Source organism: Salminus brasiliensis, chromosome 6, assembly GCF_030463535.1.
Source record: "Salminus brasiliensis chromosome 6, fSalBra1.hap2, whole genome shotgun sequence".
NCBI lineage: Eukaryota > Metazoa > Chordata > Actinopteri > Characiformes > Bryconidae > Salminus > Salminus brasiliensis.
Window position 1 is genome coordinate 2,778,853 of NC_132883.1, and position 25,321 is coordinate 2,804,173.

The window sequence follows — 25,321 nt, forward strand, 5'->3', positions numbered from 1 at the left end:
TGTTTCAGTTTTATATGAATTAAGAAACAAATGGAGAAACTGGGTTAAAACCGCAGGTTCTTTCTGATTCACACCACATCTGTTTGTAAGCAGAGGAGATGTTTAATTATGATTTCATGTTCATTTCAGTGTTGACAGTTTTGTCACGTGTAAAGACATAAATTAGCAGCAGTGCTTTGTGTAACTCTTTATCCATGACAGGCGACACGGAGGCTAGGCAGAGACACAAGCCTCAAAGACGTGTTGAAAGACTATCTACCAACAGAATCACACAGTCTCTGCTCTCAGGATCAGATCACAGACCTGGAACTGGCTCTAATCTGCTCAACCTGTTGACCTTTACAGGTTTCAGATAATAAATATAAACTGTGAATGAATGATGTTCTAATAACATTAATACCCAGTATGAAGCTCTAATAACATTAACATCCAGAATGAAGTTCTAATAACATTGATATCCAGTATGAAGCTCTAATAACATTAATATCCAGAATGAAGCTTTAATATCATTAATATCCAGAATTAAGTTCTAATAACATTAATATCCAGTATGCAGCTCTAATATCATTAATATCCAGTATGAAGCTTTAATATCATTAATATCCAGAATTAAGTTCTAATAACATTAATATCCAGTATGAAGCTCTAATATCATTAATATCCAGTATGAAGCTTTAATAGCATTAATATCCAGTATGAAGCTTTAATATAATTAATATCCAGAATGAAGCTCTAATAACATTAATATCCAGTATACCCCTCTAATAATGTTAATATCATTAATAATATTATAATATATAAAAATAACTTTTGTGTACTGTTTATTATATTTAAAGCTACCTGTATGTTATTATTGAATAAGCTATTACTAAGTGAGCTATTATTATTAATACTGTAAATAATAACTGAATTATTATTATGATAAGAAATCATAATAAAGAGAAAGAGACCAGTTGCATTAGGGCACATTTTGCACTATGCGCTCATCTACTCAGCCCAGAGTCCTCTAACACAGAGAACGGTAAAAGCCCTTCGGGCAGGAGCTGTTCAGTAGTAACAGTCATGCTCTCCCAGGTTTTAAGTGGTTTTAAGCACAGAGATTATACAGAACCTGAGCAAGCAGATGAAAACCTCCAGAAGTCGACGTTCTCAGTCGAAAACTAAAGCTTCAAAAGAATCAATAGGTCTTGAGTTCTAGTGCTCCACTCCCTTAGGCAGCGTTTTATGAATGCGTTTTAACTGAGAGGAGAAAACTATGTGTGGCTTCCTCTCCACTCCAGGGCTGTTTGATGTGTGAAGGTGGAGGGTGTGTGCACCGGAGAGAGAGACTCCACTCCTCTGATCCATAATTGAACACAGAGGTGTAGCTACAGCGCCTCAAACACAAGGCCAGACTGCTGTAGCAGAGCCGGGAGCTCAACATGAGAGGAAAATTCACCCAAACACTGCCTTACACTGGCCGTAGTTCTGAAATTCAGAAAAATGTGATGAATAATTAACATTCTTTTAATGTATAATATACAACGTTTTTAGTGTGTGCATTTGGGCCACTTAAGTCCTGGGACTCAGGAGGTTAAACCCGTTAACGTTCTTATCTGAATGTTAATATTTCCTTTAGTTCATTCATTCTCTAAAACAGCTGCTGATACTGGTGCTTTACATTTACAGGATCAATCAACCCTAAAACCTAACCCTAACCCTTACCTTCAATAAACCCTAAACCCTAACCATCAATCAACCCTAAACCCTAACCATCAATCAACCCTAAAACCTAACCATCAATCAACCCTAAAACCTAACCATCAATCAACCTTCAATCAACCCTGCTGATACTGCTGTTTTATATTTACAGGATCAATCAACCCTAAAACCTAACCCTAACCATTAATCAACCCTAAAACCTAACTCTGCTCTTATCCCTTAATCAACTTTAAAACCTAACTCTAACATTACCCTTTAACCCTAAAACCTAACCCTATCCTTCAATCAACCCTAAACCTAACCCTATCCTTCAATCAACCCTAAAACCTAACCCTAACCATCAAGCAACCCTAAAACCTAACCCTAACCATCAAGCAACCCTAAAACCTAACCTCATCCTTCAATCAACCCTAAACCTAACCTCATACTTCAATCAACCCTAAACCTAACCCTATCCTTCAATCAACCCTAAACCTAACCTCATCCTTCAATCAACCCTAAAACCTAACCCTAACCATCAAGCAACCCTAAAACCTAACCCTAACCATCAAGCAACCCTAAAACCTAACTCTGCTCTTATCCCTTAATCAACTTTAAAACCTAACTCTAACATTACCCTTCAATCAACCCTAAAACACCAGGTGTTAGAGTTGATTGACGATTAAGGTTAGGGTTAGGTTTAGGGTTGATTGAAGATTAGGGTTAAGGTTAGGTTTTAGGGTTAGGTTTAGGGTTGATTGAAGATTAGGGTTAAGGTTAGGTTTTAGGGTTAGGTTTAGGATTGATTGAAGATTAGGGTTAAGGTTAGGTTTTAGGGTTAGGTTTAGGATTGATTGAAGATTAGGGTAAGGTTAGGTTTTAGGGTTAGGTTTAGGGCTGATTGAAGATTAGGGTTAAGGTTGGAATTAAGTGCAGGTTTACATTCAACAGACAATCTTTCACATTCAGTTTAGAACTCAGTTCCATTTAATACAGATTCTGCTGAAGGTTCCCTGAAAGTCAGGTGAGCATATATGAGGTAGATCATATATGATATCATAAAGTGATTCCAGAAAACCTGAACTGTACATTTTTAAAAGTTGTTTTTTTGCTGGATATTTATACATCTAGCACGTGACAGATTTCCCTCTGTGTCTCCTACAACAAACACAGATTCAATCTGGTTGGTTTTCAGGAGTATAAAATAAGTGTAAACTGCTGCTCCTGTACAGAAACCTGTAGAAGATCCAGGATTAATTGGTATTTGGATTAAAAAAAGGACAGGTGTGAAAAGCTGAGGCTGGACTGGCAGCTGTAGCTGTAGCTACAACAGCAGGTGTGTGATGGTGTGCGATGCTTCAGTACCTGAGCCTGATACAGACTAGCAGGGTCACGAGAGGCAATTCCTACGAAGGAGCGGTTGGCAGGTGGTGTCCCGGGAGCAGAGTATGCTGAGAGAGACAGAGAGAGATGTTTATCAGGACAGTGGTCAGCATCGTCTAAGCTGTGTAAAAATGGACGTAATCTTCCTAGTCTGAGGTGAGACACATTTGTCTCATCACATTTGTATTATTTGCTGAAATTTGACCCAAGCAGTGTATTTCCGTGTAGTAATAGGAGTAGACAAAACATCAGAGCAGCTTCTCCAGAATGTATTTATTATTTTTAATAATTCAATAATGCAGAATTCACATAAACCTGAAGATGGAAATGGTATTGCTATGGTATTGCTAGAATCAGCAGCGTGTTCTGCATATAGAAAATCATGGTCTGAGTAATACTGAGCCTTTAAATGAGAGGAGTACAGGCACACAGGCTATTTCTCAAGTGACGCCCTCTCTCTGTACAGCACATTAAGCCATAAAACTGGATTTTACACCTACATAGTGCAGAAGATGTTAAATACAGAGTGAATAAGGAATATGAAGAGATACATGGTGCACAATCTGGATGTAGCAGCCGTTACCTCATGTCTACCGGATGAAAAAACTCTTAAGAAAGCTCATTATCTTCTTAACTTTCAATGGAAATCAACCTAAAAAGATTTATTTATGTATTTATCTAACAATTACTATTGGCCTTTTCATCCTGAAATACTGGCAAGATATGAAGGACACTGTGTAGAGTAGCCTAATTCACCTTACTGTACTAAATTTGACATTTTCACTGAATATAAAAGCCACACCCAGTCATTCCCCAGATGCAATAATGTGCAAAAGTGAGAGCACTAATAAACGTTCTATATGTCAAAAATCCTAACACTAACCCTATCCTAACCTAACCTTATCCTTCAGTCAACTCTTAGACTTAACCCTAACCCTAACCTTATCCTTCAGTCAACCCTTAAACCTAACCCTAACCTTAACCTTTTCTTTCAATCAACCCTTAAACTTAACCCTAACCTTAACCTTATCCTTCAATCAAACCTTAAACTTAACCCTAACCTTATCCTTCAGTCAACCCTTAAACCTATCCTTATCCTTCAATCAACCCTTAAACCTAACCTTATCCTTCAATCAACCCTTAAACCTAACCTAACCTTATCCTTCAATCAAACCTAAATCCTAACCCTAACCTTATCATTCAATCAATCCTTAACCCTAACCTTATCCTTCAGTCAACCCTTAAACCTAACCTTAACCTAACCTTATCCTTCAATCAACCCTTAAACCTAACCCTAACCTAACCTTATCCTTCAATCAACCCTTAAACCTAACCCTAACCTGACCTTATCCTTCAATCAAGCCTTAAACCTAACCCTAACCTTAACCTTATCCTTCAATCAAACCTTAAACTTAACCCTAACCTTAACCTTCAATCAACCCTTAAACCTAACCCTAACCTTATCCTTCAATCAAACCTTAAACCTAACCCTAACCTAACCTTATCCTTCAATCAAACCTTAAACTTAACCCTAACCTAACCTTATCCTTCAATCAAACCTTAAACCTAACCCTAACCTAACCTTATCCTTCAATCAAACCTTAAACTTAACCCTAACCTAACCTTATCCTTCAATCAACCCTGAAACTTAAACCTAACCCTAACCTTATCCTTCATTCAACTCTAAATCCTAACCCTAACCTTAACCTCATCCCTTAATCACTCCCCCAAACCCTAACACTACTGATTATCAACAAGGTATTTCCACAAGGTAGTTCAATAACAATTAGAGCAGCATATATATCGTCACAGTCACGCAAAAACCCTGCATCTCCAAAAGAGCAAAAAGGAGTGTTTCTATTAGTCCGTTAATCATGAAATTACAAAGTATTTGATGTAAAAACAACTGCCTGATTCTCATTCTGTCCAAAAATCAAAAATTAGGAAAAAAATGAAGACACAAGGTTTTGCGTGCCAGCAATTAGATGCTGGATTCAAAAGTATCACTGGAATCAATTAGTAGCCAAAATGGGCCCAAACCCAGTACTGCAACCAGTGCAACCCAATAAGAAAGCATAATTCTTCGCGTTACTTAATTTAAACGGGCCTTAATTAAAACTAGCCTTATAGTATCTATACGTCTAGACTGAGAGAGGCAGTGATGGCTCAGTGGTTAGAGTGCTGAGTTATTGATCACAGGGTTGTGAGGTCAATACCCACATCAGCTAAGCTGCCACTGTTGGCTGTTGGGAAAGACTTGAGCAAGACACTAAACCCTTTCTGCTCCAGGGGGCGCTGTGGAATAACATACTCAGCGCTGATATGCGAACAGAACAGAACAACAACAACGGCACTAAATTCCTAATTAATGAATCCAGTGATTTTAACAAAACAATAGGAAATCAGTATTTGATTGGGGATGAACGTAAGGTAGGTATCCGGCCCAGTGATTAAAGCCCTTCACACTGTATTTCGCGAGGAGTTAGCGGTGAGAATCTAAGCACCCGCATGCTTGCTTTCTCCCCGTGTAACAATATCTCGTTATACAAATCCAGCGCCTCGCTAATGAAAACATGCCGTAATGTCTTCTAATCTGAGCCGGCTGAGCGAGCCGAGTAATTAAAAAGGCAGCGGTGTTTATCCGTGCCTCTCGCAGGGAATCCCGCACTAACACAGCTCTGCTAAAACGGTTTGACTGATCATTAAATCTGAACTCTCAGGCGTTCCTTTTATTCACAGATCTGTAAAAAAAAAAAAAGAAAAGTAAAAGGACAGGCTAGAACCTACGCATTCATTCACATCAAACTGAGCACATCGGGAATCCATAACTATTAAGCAGCGTCTCGGCTGAACGAGCAGGCAGACGGTCTAATCGTATTTGGGTGAGATGAGGAGACCACACACCAGAGGATTGATCATAGCTGCTGCTGCGGCGGCACGGCCCGGGCCCAACGCAAGCTGAGCTCCCCTCAGCAATTCTTAATGAAATTAGCATGATTAATGGACAAGGGCCTCTACGGCCCACTGCCGCGTCATCTAAAGAGCACGGCTGCTTATAAGCCTCAGCGGCCAAAGACAATGCACCATCATTTATCAGGTTTCTCAAAGTGGGAACACACTGTCCGGCTATTCCTACCCAATGCGAAGGCAAGAACTGATGGTGATCAGCATTCTTGCGCTGGGATGCTGCCTCTCCCAGTGACTATAGCGGCAGTGTGTGCAATGCTACAATACGTGGAGATTCAGCCCAACCTGATTACTAAGCATTTTTGGAGTTAACTCAACTTAGTTTGGTCCAAAGTGCTCCTAACTTCTGCATCTCACTTTGATCAACAAGAGGTTACAGGACACCACTGCATGGTTTCTATGGGTACATTTGCAGTGTCCTAAATGGCATCATTATGGGGGTCTTCAGCGGCCTCTGAAGTAAGAACCGCCGAGACTGACTAACGACTACCTCTCAGCCAAAGCCCTAATCAGCTGGCCAGGGCAGGGATGGGACGGATAGACAGACGGGCAGACTGAAGGACGGGCAGACTGAAGGACGGGCTGAAGGACAGATGACCGGGTACCATAGTGACCCACTTACTGGGGGAGGTGGGCGAGCTGGAGGCTGCATCTGCAGAGGTGGTGCTGGATTTGGAGTCGGGGGGCAGCGTCAGACGGGGCAGGGCCGGGGGAGGCGGGGGGGCCAGCATCTGAGAGGAGATGTAGTGAGGGGGGACCTTCACCTGACCACTGCCATTCAGCTGCAGGAGAAAGAGAGAGCAACAGTCAGCCAGGAGCTCCACGGCATGTACAAACACAATTCACTGCTCTCTCTCACTCTCCCGCTCTCTCTCTATAACCTACTCTCTCTCGCCCTGCTCGTTCTCTCGAGATCTATTTGCTACTGACTCTATTTACTGCAGGTTTCTAGGGCTACGTGAGAGGGATCTGGATATCCTATCAGTGGAATTTAGATTCCAATACATTACAAACACACTGATCTAACATGATTTATGGGGGAAAAATATGATCAATAAACAGATAAACTAATATCTATATGTGATTAATCAAAGTTATCTGGTAAAGTAAAATTTCCTGGTAAGCAATTACAAACGAGTTACCTTCACTGGCACTGTCTAAAATAAGGTTACCGCCATGCCCCCCAATTACATGTGCCCCCCTCCTCCAAAAAAGAAAACACTGAGCAGATGTCACTAAAAAGCATTCATGGTGTAACCCCTTAAACCACAGACTTAATATTCAGTTATTAATACTAATGCAGAAATGATTATTAATTAATTATTAGCCATTCGTTTCAGCATATCTCGTGGAGTCCAACAGGGCTCTATTATGGGACCTATGACATTGATGTTACTTATAGCTTCTAAGGGGTTAAAAGGCCTCTATCATGATAACCTGAGTTTGCCACATGTCTCACAGTGTACCAGTGTACTATATGTCCAAATGTTTGTGGACACCCCTTCTAATGAATGCATTACTGACACAGATGTGAAAACGCACACAAACAAAGCTTGGATTTTCCAGAGCAGATAAACATGAACGGCAGGCGTTGGCCAGAGGGCTAGAAATTCCCTGGTGTTGAGCTGTGGAGCAGTGGAAGAACTGTGGAATGATGGTGGTGGTGGTGCTCCATCTAGTACTCTTTTGGGGGGGTGAATTGGGGAGTTGGGAAAGATGATGAGGTGGGGTGGTGAAAGCAATCAAACCCTCACAGCAATGCTTCTCCAAAATCTAGCAGAAAGCCTTCCTCTTCCCTGGACAGTAGAGACAGTTACTCCCACAAAAGTTGGATCAGCTCTTTTTAAAAAACATATATAATAATCTTCATACATAATATATATATATATATATATATATATATATATATATATATATATATACATATAATATAAAATATATATACATATATATATATATATATATATATATATATATATATATATATATATATATATAAATTACTTTACTGTAGTGGCACATATGTTTTATATTATTCCAGTCAATAAAGTGCAATTTTTGTTACATTTATGTTAATTCATGTATTTTTTCTATTATTTTATGATTATTTTATAAATATTAAATAAATATTTAAAAAAAGATTTATTTACATGATAAAATTGTTTTATGGGGAGTGTAACTGACTTTTACTCCACTGCCACAAATACAAATCACGCTTTGAGTTCCCCCTAATGGACAGCTGTACACATGCATTTCTGGACAAGCTGATTTTCCTGACGAATTTCCTGACGAATGGACCAATAGAAATGCTCCAAAATGACTTCGACAAAAAATCCTACATTGACTTTAATCAAAATAAATAGGCTGATTTCCTCCTCCTGTAAAGTTACTGTTTCAGAGATATGAGGTATCGCAAGGATTTGTTAGCGAGCGATATATCGGCCTCCGGGACTCTTCAGTGAGTCAGTGAGTCTAAACGGAGGCGAGGCTGTGACAGAGGGTCTCTTTCTCACTCCATCAGCAGTTATGAGTGAGAGAGAGGCTGAATAGTGTTCTAGGCGCTGTTCTGGCAGACAGCTGCCATCTGTCTCTCTCTCTTTCTCACTCTCTCTCTCTCTCTCTCGCTCGTTCTCTCTCTGCTTATCCATCCATCCCCAGGACTGCACACTCACTGTCCCGCACAACAATAGTTGCTGAGTGAGTCAGCGGCATTGTGGGCCGCTGCGTCTGTCCTTTGTGACTGGCTGGCTGCAGTCGCACTGCAGTAGGGGGAATTTCAATGAGTCTGCAGAACAAGCCAAGCCTGCCTGCCACAGGGCAAGCCTGACAAATCTCTCCCTCTCTCTCTCCCTCTCTCTCTCTCTCTCTCTCCCGTGTGCTCTCTCCTCCCTCTCTGTGCCAGCGTAAGCAGCCCTGCCAGGCACACGGGAATCTCCTTCCCTCTTATAATTCACATTCAAACTTCCTGCTCTCTCTTGCTCGCTCGCTCGCTCTCTTTCAGATCTCTCTCGGCCTCTCTCTGATCTCTCAGCGCTCTCGCATGGAAATTGAAAAGGGGGGGCGTTCTGACTTGGGGTTTTTCCGCCCCTCCTTCGGTCGTGAGTCCTTTGCAGACAGTGACATCTCTCTCTCTCTCTCTCGTTGTCAGACTGCACCCACGTTTTGTGAAATCAGCAGTAGCACTGTGAGGATGGAGCAGCTGGAGCAGCTGGAGCAGCTGGAGGAACTGGAGGAACTGGAGGTGCTGGGAAAACAGCCCAATAAATCCAGGTCTAAAACCTGCACCAGTAGAACCAGCTGTACAATCATTCTTGGTTCTAGGTTCCAGATCAGCTCCCAGAAGAAACAGAAGTCAGACTCCACATTTAGGCCCTGGCTAACACACACACACACACACACACACACACACAAACACACACTGCCACGACATCCTAACCACAGTGTCCTCAGTGTCCTCTTTTTTTTTTTATTTTTTTTTTATATAGACATATATATGGTCAAAAGTGTATATATATATATATATATATATATATATATATATATATGTGCGTGTGTTACATAAAGTCTTCATATATAATATATAATATAAAAAAATATATATAAATTATGAAAAAAATAAAAAATAAATAAATATATATATTTTTTCATCTCTGTGAGCAGATGAATGAGCAGATGTCCCAATACTTTTGTCCGTTTTATATATATATTCACATTTATGTTTATTCATGAAATTTGTTTTATTATTTTATCATTATTGTATGAAAAATTAATAAATGTTTAAAAAAAAAATTATTTACATGATAAAATTGCTATAATGATGTGAATTTCGGGTCATGCTGCCTGCCATCAGCAGCCGGGGCCTGAGAGAGCACAACTGGCCTTGCTCTCTCTGTGTGGGTAGATGTCTCCCTCTCTCTCTCTCTCTCTCTCTCTCTCTCTCTCCCCACATTACTTCAGTGTGAAGCTGGCACGGCCGTCTGCTAGAGCCGGGTACCGGGCACTTTCCTCCGAGCACATTGGTTGCCCAGTGATGTTGCATCAGTGCCATTTCAAAAGGATGCAGTGACTGGTTGCGCAATGTGCATGTGTCAGTCCCTCCCTCCCGGTGTCGGTGTAATGGGGGGGAGAACGAGCAGGCTGGGTAATTAGCTAACTAAATTTGGGGAGACTGTTTTGGCGAGAAAAAACTCAACACATAACATATTGTAACGCTACTGCCTGAAAGAAGTGTGTGTGTGTGTGGTAATGGAGGTGAACATGGAGGGAAATCAGAGCTGGCAGGCCTGTATGCTTCTACGTGTCTGTGGTCGAGCTGCAACACTTAGGTTACACTGGCTGTGCTGTGAGCAAGACACAAAATTTTATTTCACACACACACACACACACACACACAAACACACACACACTTCCATTTAGGTAGTTCTCACACACTGACGTAGGCCTGAACCTAGCCTCTAAACTGGGCCTCCTAGGCTCCCCCTACTGGGGAGTGTAACTGACTATTACTCCACTGCCATAAATACAAATTACGCTTTGAGTTCCCCCTAATGGACAGCTGTACACATGCATTTCTGGACAAGCTGAGAGAAGCTCCAGAAGCTTGATCTGAAGGTGTAGCAGCATGTGGGCTGAGGTGGTAGAGTAATACTACAGGATTTTACACTAATATGACTCTATGGGTTCTGCAGCGTTACACAGCAGCAGTTCTGGAGAGAGGTTCTCCTCCTGCAGCTCCACCACCAAACCTCCATATAGTGCAGTAGCAGCAGCAGCGTTCCGGCCTGGAGTGGGAATGACGGAGACGCCGTTCTCCCCCTGTTACAGTCAGTGGAGCTTCAGCATGATCCTGAAGATGCTGTTCTAAGGTACAACTGCTACATAATGTTGCTTTAAGACCCCTACTGCACCAAAAAACTACCTTAAGCCATCCATCATTCCACCTCTTCAAACAATAACGATATTCCAGCTCTAATGATAGGAACCGTTTGGCTCAGCAGGAACAGTTTGACTATGACTGAACATAAAATCTGCCTATGGGGGTTGTGGCCCTGAGCGGTCCAGCCGAATAAGGCGCTGTCACTATGGCCACAGGATCGCTAGCTCGGATTCCGGTCATGCTGCTAGCTGTCGGCGGCTGGTGGGGCCAGAGAGAGCACGGTCCAGTAAAATAATTCAGCATGTGGAACTGCTGGGGTGTATATCATTGTGTAAAAGAAGCTCCTGCTGCCCCTATTGTTGGATGCGCTGTAATATTTAAATTTCAACTTTAAATTTACATGATTTAAAGCAGAATTATGTAAGAATTATTTATTTATTTATATTTGCTCCTGGGCTCCCCCTACAGTTTAGAAGTGTAATTTGCTTTTAGACTACTGTCTGAAATCTACATCACACTTTGAGTGGCCCTTCATGGACTGACTAATATACACATGCATTTGTTGACAAGCTGAGAGATACAAGGTAAAGAAGCATGTGGACGGAGGCAGGAGAGTACTATTACAGGATTTTACATTAATTAGACATGCAGTTTGGAACTTGTGAAATTTTTAATTTGAGTTTTTAAAGAAAAATTGTTTAGATTAACAAACTAATCAGTAAAATAGCTGATTGATTAATTATTAGAAAAATAGTCGTTGGTGGTAACATGGATGGCTATGGCATAACCGGGGATCAAACCTGCAATCCCCCAATTAGTCCTCAACTTTGCAAGATTTAATAAGGTAGAACAGGGGAAGAGCCACTCCAGAATCAGGATGTGTAACCACTGGCTGTGTAAGACTCTTCTGATTGGATGAGCAGGCTTACCGGACTGGGCTGTTGATTGGACGGGTCGCAGGCCAGAGAGACCAGGTCCTTGAGCGGGTCTTGTGTGCTGAGATGTGGAGGGTAGCGGATGGCCGTGTGCGGGAAGTAGGTGGAGGTGGACTGGGGCAGGATGGGGGTTGGTGAAAAATGCAGCGACGAGGATGGGTGCGGACTCCGGGAGATACCTGCAGAGACAGATTTGGGGTTTTAATAATAAATCAGAAAGCTTTGCTTGTGTACATTACTGTATATGTGCATTATAGTAACCTTGATTATTAGAGATAGTAGCTTTTAGTATTTACTGTCTACTATTAATTATCCAGTAACCACTATGAATTACTCAGTAACCACTATAAGTACTGATAGTAGTACTAATTACTCTAGTAACTGCTACGAATTACTCATTAACTGCCATGAATTACTCAGTAACTGCCATGAATTACTCAGTAACCACTATAAGTACTGATAGTAGTACTAATTACTCATTAACTGCCATGAATTACTCAGTAACCACTATGAATTACTCAGTAACCACTATAAGTACTGATAGTAGTACTAATTACTCATTAACTGCCATGAATTACTCAGTAACTACCATAAATTACTGAGTAACAAGTATGAATTACTCAGTAACCAGTATGAATTCCTCCTAGAATTAATTACTAAGTAACTACTAGGAATTACTAAGTATCCACTATGAATTATTTAGTAACTACTGTGAATTACTCAGTAACTACCATGAATTACTCAGTAACCAGTATGAATTCCTCCTACCATGAAATACTAAGTAACTACTAGGAATTACTAAGTATCCACTATGAATTATTCAGTAACTACTATGAATTATTGAGTAGGCACTATTAATTATTCAGTAATCACTAATAATTACTTAATAACTACTCAGTAACTACAACTATGCCATAATCACCATGAATTATCCAGTAATTACTATGAATTATTTAGTAACCACTATGAGTTATCCAGGAACTGCTAGGAATTATTGAGTATGCACTATGAATTATTCAGTCATGAATAATGGTTCATTCATGAAATTACTACTAAGTAGCCAATATTATTTATTCAGTAACTACTATGAATTATTGAGTAGCCACTATGAAATATTCAGTAATCACTAATAATTACTTTGTATAGTAACTACTCAGTAATTACACCTATGTCATAACCACTGTGAATTATCCAGGAACTGCTAGGAATTATTGAGTATGCACTATGAATTATTCAGTAATCTAACATTTACTCAGTAACTACTACTAAACCGTAAACCCTAGGAATTATCCAGAAATCGCTACTAATGAACTATTTAGTAAATACTATGAATTATTCAGTATCTACTATTAAGTATTCAGTAATCACCAGGTCCTCAGTCTACTGTAGAACTATCGTCTGTATCGGCCTTCGCAATGCGTACGCCACACGCCAGTTCTGAGTTTACCTGACAGATAACTACTGACACCATATAATTAGCGCGTGATGCCGGGCTGGCATCCTTCTTGGATCTTCATTCTCTTAATCCTTCTGGAAATGAACAATTCTCAGTGACGCTGATTTCCATAATGCATCGCGACAGCTGTAAGATCAGCGCTAACACTTCTCTCCTGGTGACATATGGTGGCGATGCTCCACCAGTTCATTTGAACAGCAGCGCTAATTGTTGTAGCATCGTTGTGCAGACAGTGGAGCGTTGCCAGACAACAGATTACTTCTCATTGTCCCAGAGACAATTACCTGTCAGAGAGAGCAGTGCTGTCTGCATTGCACTGTGTGCCCTGCAATAAAGCAGCTCATCACACACAGTGACTAACTGCTCCTCCCGTCTCAGACAGCCCGTCAGTTTCAGCACTCACTCCGAGTGAGCCCTCACGCTTCTGTGCCACTGACTAAGACCACTCCACTCCACGTTCACTCCAAGAACGCAAGCATGTACACTGGCAGTTAGATCAGTTTTTCTGCCATTGTTAATTGCTGTTGACTCCCATGCTACAGCCCTACTAGAGCTGGATTAGTTTTACCTAGGGAGGCGTAATAATTTAAATAATTATTGATGTGAACTGCTATTTCAATCCAGTACCAATCTGCAAGATGCACAGTTTGTATGTTATGGGGGTCCTGGAAGCAGTAGCATTGGGCCAAGGTGGCCTAAACCTCGTTACTATTATCAATGACCTGCCCACAATGACTGTTTAAATTTACTTTCGTTATTAAAAGGTTGAAGTGGTTTAGATCTTAATATAAAGCCTACTGTAAATCATATTTTGAGATATTAATCAAAAAGTTCTAGTTATAGATCAATATTGATCTAAACCACCAACAACTGTAACTAGAAACTACATTTCTAATCATATCCTACTACAAGCACTAAATCTCCAACTGTGTCCAACCACAGGTACTAAATCTCCAACCGTGTCCAACTACAGGCACTAAATCTCAAACATTACCCAACTACAGACTCTAAATCTCAAACAATACCCAACTACAGACACGAAATCTCAAACAATACCCAACTACAGCTACTAAATCCCAAACAATACCAACTACAGACACGAAATCTCAAACAATACCCAACTACAGGCACTAAATCCCAAACAATACCCAACTACAGACTCTAAATCTCAAACATTACCCAACTACAGACTCTAAATCTCAAACAATACCCAACTACAGACACGAAATCTCAAACAATACCCAACTACAGCTACTAAATCCCAAACAATACCAACTACAGACACGAAATCTCAAACAATACCCAACTACAGACTCTAAATCTCAAACATTACCCAACTACTGACACTATATCTCAAACATTACCCAACTACAGTCTCTAAATCTCAAATATTACCCAATTACAGAATCTAAATCCCAAACATTACCCAACTACAGCCACAAAATCTCCAACTGCGTCCAACTACTGGTACCAGAAGTATGACTTTATCAAATACTGCAGTAGCTGTGAGGTAGACGTTAGGGAGACAGTTTTAATGATTGGAAGTGTTTGAACATGGCTGTTTAAGCAGGAAAGTAGCTGAGCGCACCATACAGCAGGGGTGGGGACCTGCAGTCCTGGAGGACTGGATTCCTGCACAGTTTGTTTATATTCCTGCTCAAACACACCTGATTCAACTCAGCAGTTAATTACTAGGTTTAGTTGTTGTGTCAGTTCGCAGAGGAATCAGCAAACTGTGCTGGCCCCGAGGTCCCCACCCCTGCCATACAGCACTAGATAAATAAATTGCAGCTCTCCAAATCCAAATATCTGAACACGGCATAATCAGCTCATTATCACTGAAGGCGTACCAGAAACTGACAGCTCTTTTACCTCGTTGTTTGAATGACTCTTAAAGCTTCAGTTATGAGTTGTTTGTTCTGTGCTGTAGTCTCTATCCCACTGTCATCTGAGTGACATTCAGGATGTGACTCAATCATAGACTGCCCATTTAAAGCCCAGTTTCCAGTGATTCACGTGGCATAATGTTGACTGTGTCTGTGTCCTGTGATGTAATGCTGAGGGTGTCCTGTAAAATGATGCTGGCAATGTCCAGCGGTGCAACACTGATTGTATTCTATAGCACACTGACTCTGTCCTGTGGTGTAATGCTGATCATGTCTGTGACTGTGTCTTGTGGTGTAACACTGACCGTGCAATGTGGCATATGGTTAACTGTAACATGTGGTGTAATGTGCCATATGGCCTAACACTGACGGTGTCCTGTGGTGTAACACTGACCATTTCAGCTATTTGACTCTGGCTGTGTCTGTGCCATATGGCCTAACACTGACCATGTCCTGTGGTGTAACACTGACCGTGCAATGTGGCATATGGTTAACTGTAACGTGTGGTGTAATGTTGACTGTGTCTGTGACTGTGAGTGGGTCCTGGGTCATAACGCTGACTGTGTCCTGTGGTATAATGCTGACTGTGTCCTGTGGTGTAACACTGACCGTAACCCTTGGTGTTACTCTGGCTGTGTCTGTGCCATGTGGCCTAACACTGACGGTGTCCTGTGGTGTAACACTGATCATTTCAGCTATTTGACTGTTTTCATTGGTGTAACTCTGGCTGTGTCTGTGTCCTGTGGCGTAACAACGACTCTGTCCGGTAGTGTAATGCTCTCTATGTTTGTGACTGTGTTTGGTGGCACAAAGCTGGCTGTATCCTGTGTACTGACAACACTGACTGTGTCCATCACACTATTGTTGAATGTGTCCTGTGGCCTAATGCGGACAGCGTCTAGCGGTGCAACACTGACTGTATCTTCTGGCACAATGCTGGGCTGACTGTGTTCTGTGGCGTAACACTGACCATTTCCTGTGGTGTAATGCTGTCTATGTCTATGACTGTGTCCTGTGCCACAATGCTGACTGTCTCCTGTGACGTTGCACTGACCACGTCCTGCAGACTGTAGCCTATAGTTGACTATAGTGTCCTGTGGCGCAACGCTGACTGTGCAATTCTTTTCATTGCCCTAAACGTAGCCTGAGTGTCCTAGTAGAGGTTTTAGGAAGGTGTGTGTGGGTGTGCGCATTTGTGATTGTCCTCACCGCTGTGCACTGCGATGACGGGTCTGTGGTGCTGTGTGAAGCTGCCGAGGCGTGGAGAACTCTCCTGAGGAGACGGACTGTCCATCTCAGTCTTCTTCACTGTTGGGGACATCCCTAAGAGAGAGAGAGAAAGGCAGGGAGGAAGCGAGGTCAGCCTTGCTGTTCTACACAAGGACGAATTTTAGTAGAGCTAAAACACATTGCTTACTCAGCTAAACTGAGCAGCTCGCCTCTTTACAGTTCCTGTGCTCTCCGGTGCTGGACTGCATTTGCTATCTCTGACCACAGAGTGGCGTGCTGCATTAAGAGCGCACTACACTCCACTGCTGCAGAGAACTGCAGTGTGTATGGAGCACTCTCATCCCTTTATGGAGCTAGGGCAGTGGTGTGAGTGTGTGTGTGTGTGTGAGTGTGTGTGTGTGTGTGAGTGTGTGTGTGTCTGTGTGTGTGTGGAGGAAAGATCCACCAGGAGTGGACAAATTGCTTTCCTAAGGCTTTTTTATAGAACACAGCTGATATGAAATATGGGAAGAGGATTTCAATGTACAATGAAGAATAATGCACTGATATTTGCGTGCTATCTATAATACGCTGATCTATACATTATATGGACAAAAGTATTGGGACACCTGCTCATTCATTAGTAACAGTCTCTATTGTCCAGGGAGGAAGGCTTTCTAGTAGATTTTGGAGCACCACTTTGAGGATTTGCTTGCATGCGGCGACAAGAGCGTTAGTGAGGTCAGGATGTTGGATGATAATCACCACCCCACCTCATCATCCACAACTCTCCAACTCATCCCAAAAGTATTGGATGGAGCTTCACCGCCACCATCATTTCAGAGAACACAGTTCGTCCACTGCTCGGCTTTATACCCCTCGAGCCCATACCTGGCATTAGGCAGCATGGTGCCAATAGGTTCATCATGGTTATCTGCTCCAGATAGTTCTATTCTATTGGCAATACCCCTCTACAGGGACTAGACAAGCTGTGTGTGTGTGTGTGTGCGAGCATTTGCGTCATCAATGGTTGCAACCTAAAGTAGCTGAATGCATTCATTAGAAAGGCTGTCCACAAACTTTTGGACATAATGTGTATATTAGTCTTAAGGGCACAGTTTCCCTCTCCATCCAAATGACGAATTTTGCAGTAACCATTTACGAAAGTTCAGGTTTACAGGTTTCTCCAGCTGTTGCTCAGACTGTGAGAATACATGTACCTGCAAAGGTGCAGAAAAGGCTTCTACCCCGACCCACCCCGTCCCACAGCGATCAGTCAGAGAGGCTCGTTAAAGAGGACCTCATTAGAGCTGTCTAGACAGGAAGTGAGGTGGGTGGAGCGGCTCTCCTGCAGGGCGTCCCGCCGAGGCCTGATCCCAGACCAGGTTCCTGCTTTGCTCAGCTTGGGGGGTTGGACGTGTTCTGAGCACAACACGGGCCACACAGAGTTTGACACTGCGCTGGGACCCCCACTAATCATTCCTTCACAACTCTTGAGTGCTCACTGAACCCTTGAGGACAGGGCTTTTCAGCTCCAGCCCTGAACAGCCCAGAAATAACTCCTAAAAACAAACCTGATTCAACCCAGCAGTTAATAATCAGGTTTAGTGAGCACAGAATTTATCATGCTGTGATGAACTGAAGCCTTCCAGAGAGAGAGATGCTGAAGGCTGTGATAAATGTGATATGCTGGATTTACTTCATTCAGATCCTTTCCACACTTTGCAGACCAAAAATGAGTCACCTTGCATGTTTAGGTCAGTAAGGCAGTAATTTCAGGCTCCTGCAGGTGGCGCTGCATGGGAATTATGTGGCTATAATTACTTGCAGGGTGTGTGAGGAGTGACAGACATTGAAAAGAGGTGGTACAGTGCAGTGAGCGTCTCGTTGGATGGAGGAAAATGGGTCGCAAAATGGGTCGCTGAAACTGCAGGTGTACAGAAGCATACGGTCATACGGGTCTACCAGCAGTGGCAGAAATCCCCACAGTCTACAGGAAATTCCCCTCAGAACTGTGTCTGACAGGGAGCGCCGTGGGTTTCCCGGCTTGTGAATGAAAATTGTGTCGCCTCCAGGAATGAACTGCTTCTAGAAGTCAGCGCAGGTTCTTCACCACCAACCTCTGAAGGAACTCTCCTCAGGGACCTGCAGACCATCAACATGTGGAGCAGAGTGGCTCGCAAGAGGCCTTCACTCACTTCTGCTCAGGAATAAAGAGAATGTCCTGTAGACTGTGGGGATTTATGCCACTGCTGGTAGACCAGTATGACCGTAAGCTTCCATTCACCTGCAGATTCAGCTACTTCCTTCACAAATGCAGTCCGTCCTTTTGGCCAATCATTAACTGTATCTGCTTTGTGATCACTTCTTCTCAATGTCTGAGTCCCACTTACAATTCCTGCGTGTATGATGGGATATAAATATTATATAAATATATATAAATATTACTAATAACTAGTATATAAACATTAAATATAACTTTTAATGGAAGTCTTTGTACACATATTTAAGTAAGTAATTTTGGAGCATTTCTATTGGTCCATTCATGCTTTTTTAGGTCTTTAAAAGGTTCTTCACACATATCTATTACCTCTGTAATGCAGATTATGGTCATTTTGCATGACAGAGATGCAGAGATGCTTGTCATGGTCATGGTGGGTCTGGAAACGACCTGGAATTACAGGTGGCATGGCTGGAATATATCCCCTGGACAGGGCTCCAGTATATCACAGGGTACCACACACACTCATTCACTCACACCGAAAAAGAAAGACGCTTAGAGATTTGCAAACATGCACAGGTGAATACCTGTAGACACTGCAGACACTGCACCTGGCCCAGGCTGAGGAACCTCTGAGGCTGTGCAGAACCAGCAGCCCTGTGGCTGAGAGTGACCTTCCTGGTTCTGCTCCTGCAGTGTTTTAGCTCTGAGCTGGTTTGAGACCAGTAAACCAGTACTGAGGTACTGGTCCTAAACCTCAGTAACTCACTTTTATTAGTGTTTCTAATCATTCTGCTCATTCTGCAGCTCAACAACAGTACTACAACACACTCATTCCCACACTCCTCTTAAAGTGCACTCCCCTCTACACAGTGGTGAGTGTTTTATCCTACACACACACATACACACCCCTCACACAGGATCATAAGTAGATCACAGCGTGGTTTATGTAACGACTGCGCGGCCTAGTTTAACTCCAGCCAGGTTCGACCAGGTGTTTTAGTTCTGCTGGAGAGAACTGAAGCTGCTTATACTGCACTTTACTGCACTTTACAGATACACACACACACACACACTCTCACACACACACACTGAAGAGTTTTAAGATGGGGAACGAGATCCATTACCACACAATGTCAAAGGTTCGGATTTAATGCATTCATTATGGCTATCTGATACATTCAGACTGCCTGCTGGACACTCCTGTTGTTTTACAGCTATTACAGGTGAACTCACAACTGCCCTGTTTTCCCTGCATTAGAAAGCAGTGGGCGGGGCTACAAATCTCAATCACCCGCCCACTCATTCCATCTAGCAGCTCTTCATCTTCTTCTTCTTCTTCTTCGTCGTCCCCCAGACTCAAACATATCACACTCTGCCGAACTGAACTGGAAAGTAATGCTACCCACTGCAAGCACTGTACTCTATACGGACAAAAGTATTGGGACACCTGCTCTTTCTTCTTACTTCTTCTTCCAAAATCAAGGGTATTAAAACAAGGTTATCCTGCTTTTGTTGGAGTAACTGTCGCTACTAGATTTATGGAGTAGAATTGCTGTGAGGATTTGACTGCATTCAGCCAACAAGGGTGTTAGTGAGGTCACCCCACCTCATCATCATCCCCAACTACTATTGGATGGAGCACCACCACCATCATTATCATCATAGCTATGAACTGTCTAAATAAGTCCAGCTGTCTGCATAATTAATAATGTAATATTAATAATCATATATAATGTTTATATTAATTGTATGTATATAATATATGAAAATGTATAATTATTCTGATGTAAAGATCTTTTATAGGATCTTTTAAGGCAGGAGAGAGAATGGGGGCCGGGGGCCAGCACAGTTTACTACAGGAACTATGCAGGAATTCGGCTCTCCAGGAGCGGAATGGGCCACCCCTGTGAGAGCAGTTATCTGACCCCTACAGATACCTGCTATGTGCTGTGGACAATATGACCGACAGGCAAGTCTATATATGCCTCCTTGTCCTGATTGGTTGGTTGTTGGTGGTCTGCTTCGATTGTTTCGTCCAAGCCTGAGGCAACCACAGAGATGTTTCCACATATTTCATAGTCAGCTGCCAGAATGTGAGGAGAATTTTGCCAAATATAACCAAAAGTGCTCTGACTTAACCTGTTAGAGCCCCGAAGCATTCCTGAACCATTCTGATTCCCTCACAGCTAAGCTCACGTGGGCCCATTAATCAATTAATTAATTAATTAATTGCCAATAACTGTACTGTGTAATCTGCCATTAATAATCAAGGCAATGACAGCCTTGGTTATTATTATACATGTGTATCAACTCTCTGTGTAGTTTCTCGACTGTTTCTCAATAGCTATAACTACATATTCTCTCTGATGTGGTTATACATGTGTAATAAACATCTAAACTATATTTATATTATAATTATATTTATAGGAGCTGCTGCTTTTCAAATCTCTACTTCGAGGGGCTCAGCAGACCAAGGTCAAGTCGCTTGCCATCAGCAGCCGGAGTCAGGGAGAGCACAATCATCATGGGGCAACCAATGTACCAGCCTGCGGATGCCAGTGCCGGCCAGCACCACAGCGAAGCAACGTGGGGAGAGAGTGTCGTCTGCCCACCCTGGAGAGAGCAAGGCCAACTGTGCTCTCTCTGTCCTCGACTGCTGATGGCTAGCAGCATGACCGATCCGCTGATCATAGTGCCATAGTGACCTTATTCTGCTGGACCACTCTGGGCCTTTTTTTAAAGGTGTAAAGTGCCTTCACATTAGGGCTGGGCGACATGGTAAAAATGGCATATCACAATATTTTAATTGATTTTAACGATATGCGATATTTACATCAGTAGCGGCAGATTCTTAAAAACCACTACTCAAATACGCTGCTATGGTGAGTACAGTGATTTCTACTCACAATGTGCAGCAGGTCATCCAGTGAAACAGCACGGATTAGGCTGTTTGTAATGAATAGTGCAGTTGATCAGTGTTTTTAAGCACTGATGATGCTCAGAAAGGCATACTGTGCACCACAGCAACTACATTCATAATAATAATAATTAATATTTTCCACTACTTCTTCACATAAGGTAAGAGTTCTATACTCATTTCAGGCTTCATGCCGGGATGTTTACATCACATGGAGGCTGATAAACTATCCATTTCAGGTTCTTACTTTACTGAAAATCCAAAGAAGACAAGGTGTCCTGGAACTTCAGACAGGCAGTGTGTGTTTTTATCGCCGGTACTTTCTGATGCTGAAAGCACAGAGCGCTCCGGTGCGGGAAGGTAGCCTGAGGGCCGATGAAAGAGGAGCGCCCAGCTGCCGAGCTTTCTGCAGACTTCCACAAAAATGAGAGTTCATGAATTAATGACGACCTGCGGCTCTGTTTAGGAAATTCAAAGCCAAGTACGAGCAGCAGTCTCCGAGCGCAGGCTTTCTACACCCCGGCCCCAAAAAGACGATATGTTTGTCATTCACTCTTTCCAAAGTGCTTCAGAAAGTGTTGATTAAAGCTCCACACATTTAGACATGGGACTGCTCAGGTCTGTGATACCTTCTGCACTTCTGGACCCACTGCAATGGATAAAGGAAGCATTGTCTGCACTTAAACGGCCCACATCCTTTATTTATTTACCTGTATTTTAGATTTCCCTCCACTTTTAGGACATATTAGAACCAAAAACAGCCGTAATTCGTTTCTACTGGCCATTTTCAGACTGCTGAATGTTATGGCTGATTGGTGTATATATACGGTGGTAGATCGTTTTAGCAGTAATCAGCAGTTCTGGTGATGGTGGTGATGATGATGATGTGTGGGAAAAAACATGTCACAGTACTGCATTATTACTCATTAGCATTAGCATGTGCAGCTAACCTCCTTCCATCTCGTCCTGCCAGTTTCGGGAGCTGCTAGCCGGAGAGTTCGGAGAGGCGTAGTACTCTCCTCCGGGGCTGGTGTCTATATCACCCTCAACGGAGCTGGACTTTTGCCTCTTACTTCTGCAAAAGAGAGAGAGCACGAGAGAGAGAGAGAGAGACATAGAGAAACAACATGGAAACAAGTTAGTCCACCTACTCCATCCACAGATCCCTACCTTTCATAGTAACGGTTGCTAGGTAGGACAGGCTTTGCAAAAATTCAACCAAATCAGTTTTTGCCAAAATACACTGTATGTCCAAATGTTTGTGGACATCCCTTTGCACCTATTGCTGACACAGATGTGCAAATGCACACACACACACAGACAGCTTGTCTAGTCCCTGTAGAGAAGTGCAGCCAATAGAATAGGACTCTCTGGAGCAGATAAGCATGATGAACCCTATATAAGCCCCATCTATGCAGCAATGGTGCTCCAGCCAACACTTTTGGCATGAGTTGTTGAGTTGGTGAGTTAGTGAGTAGATGATGAGATGGGGCGGTGATCATTTAATGATCATCATTTTATCATCACTAACGCTCCTGTCGCTGAATGCAGTCAATCAAATCCTCACTGCAATACTCCTTTAAGGTCTAGCAGCCTTCCCTGGACAGCAGAGACAGTTACTCCAACAAAAGCAGGATAAACTCTTTAATACTTTTGATTTCAGAGGAAACATGGAAATGAATGAGCAGGTGTCCAAATACTTTTGTCTGTATAATGTATTGATGGAAGAGAGAAACTGATGAAAGATAAGGAAAGGTAAGGAAGGGTTGTTCGAATGGTCGAATCCTCAACTTGCAAACATATCCGAGCTGACCTGCAGATATAAGGTGCAGCAGTGCCAGCTCGCACTCTCCGCCGCCATCTGAACAAAACGGACTCGGAAAAAACTGGATCGGAACCTCCCTAGTGATCGCGTATTAGCAGAGAACTGTGCCATACCGCACTGCCAGGCGGAAAAGATCTATACGCCATACACACACACACACACAATCCGTCTCTCTCTCCCTCTGATGCTGTCTGGATATTGGCTACTGGATATCCCCACTCCGCGCTCCCCAGCCACTCAGATGGAGCCGGCTGCCAACAGGCTCACTTTGTTTTAGCTTTGCCGTGCGTTTAATGGAAAATAAGAGCATTAATCAGAGCTGCAGTCTGAGAGCAGAGAGAGCAGATAAATCACAGCCTGCAGCAACCTGAACACACACACACACATATAGACACATACACACTCATATATACACACAGTGTTCAGCATCACACAGGTTGTCCAGGGGTACAGTGCATGTGGGAGATGATTTAGCCATGGAGGCAGCAGATACAGCAGGACGGAGAAAGTTGTGTGTGTCTGGTTTGAAGTCCGCCTTGTTGTTACTCAGGTTACGGTAAGATTTAGGTGTAGCTAATGTAGGTCCTCACAAGTGTAGCAACACCAACATAAGTGTATTCGTGTGCGAGTGTGTGTGTACACTGACCCGCTGGAGGATGTGCTGGGTAGGGTTCTCCTCATAGCCACGCCGGTGGGGTTGAGATCGTAGGCCAGGTGCCCCTGCAGCTCCCCGAGAGAGAAGTTTGGCCCTGTTCCTGTCACCACCGGTGCTACACACACACACACATGGACACACACACACACACACACAAAATTGATTGACTGAGTGATTCCACAGCTTAAGTAATTCACTGCTTTGCTCCTCCAAGTTTCCAGTTGGTTGCTATGAAGTTGCAATGCTTTTCCAAATGGTTTCTACAGTGGTGCTAGGAGGTTGCTATGGTAGGGGAGGTTGTCTCCAGGTAGTTGCTATGTAGATGGTTGCTAGGGTGTTGCTGGGTAGTTGCTATGTTACAGGTCACATCACTAGGTAACAGTCCTAAATGACGATGTTGTAGGATGAAGCAATGTCAGAGGTTATAGCCCTAAAGGACTCTGATGTAGGATGAGTTGATGACATCATTACAGCCCTAAAGGATGATGCTAAAGGATGATGCAATATCACCAATTACAGCCTTAGAGGACAGTGCTAAAGAATGACGCAATGTCAGAAGTTATACCCTAAAGGACGATGCTATAGGATGAGGCAATGTTAGACGTTATAGCCCTAAATGACTGTGATGTAAAATTAAGCAATGTCACAGGTTACAGCCCTAAACGACTTTGATGTCGGATTGATGACATCATTACAGCCCTAAAGGATGATGCTGTAGGATGAGGCAATGTTAGAAGTCACAGCCGTAAAGGATGATGCTATAGGATGAGGCAATGCCACAAGTTACAGCCCTAAAAGGCTTTGATGTAGGATTAGTTGATGACATCATTACAGCCCTAAAGGATGATGCTATAGGATGAGGCAATGCCACAAGTTATAGCCCTTGAGGACTTTGATGTAGGATTAGTTGATGACATCATTACAGCCCTTAAGGATGATGCTATAGGATGAGGCAATGACACCAATTACAGCCCTAAAGGATGATGCTATAGGATGAGGCAATGACACCACTTACAGCCCTAAAGGATAATGCTATAGGATGAGGCAATGACACCAATTACAGCCCTAAAGGAAGATGCTATAGGATGAGGCAATGACACCAATTACAGCCCTAAAGGATGATGCTATAGGATGAGGCAATGTCAGAGGTTATAGCCCTTAAGGACTTTGATGTAGGATGAGTTGATGACATCATTATAGCCCTAAAGGATTATGCTATAAGATGAGGCAATGACACCAATTACAGCCCTAAAGGATGATGCTATAGGATGAGGCAATGACACCAATTACAGCCCTAAAGGATGATGC

General features: G+C 42.6%; 1 protein-coding gene across 3 annotated transcripts in view; it reads right to left on the reverse strand.

The window, feature by feature from the left end:
• Positions 1–25,321, reverse strand: part of nfic (nuclear factor I/C) — a 194,643-nt gene that overhangs the window by 24,251 nt on the left and 145,071 nt on the right. For 2 of the 3 annotated variants that reach the window (XM_072681322.1, XM_072681321.1), the window contains 6 exons: positions 24,005–24,128; positions 22,484–22,608; positions 16,393–16,506; positions 11,836–12,020; positions 6,653–6,812; positions 3,046–3,131 (listed from right to left, as the gene is read on the reverse strand). In XM_072681322.1, the coding sequence (XP_072537423.1) occupies positions 3,046–3,131; positions 6,653–6,812; positions 11,836–12,020; positions 16,393–16,506; positions 22,484–22,608; positions 24,005–24,128 (794 nt within the window). The remainder of the gene's footprint in view (positions 1–3,045; positions 3,132–6,652; positions 6,813–11,835; positions 12,021–16,392; positions 16,507–22,483; positions 22,609–24,004; positions 24,129–25,321) is intronic. The other variant, XM_072681323.1, reaches the window with a different exon arrangement.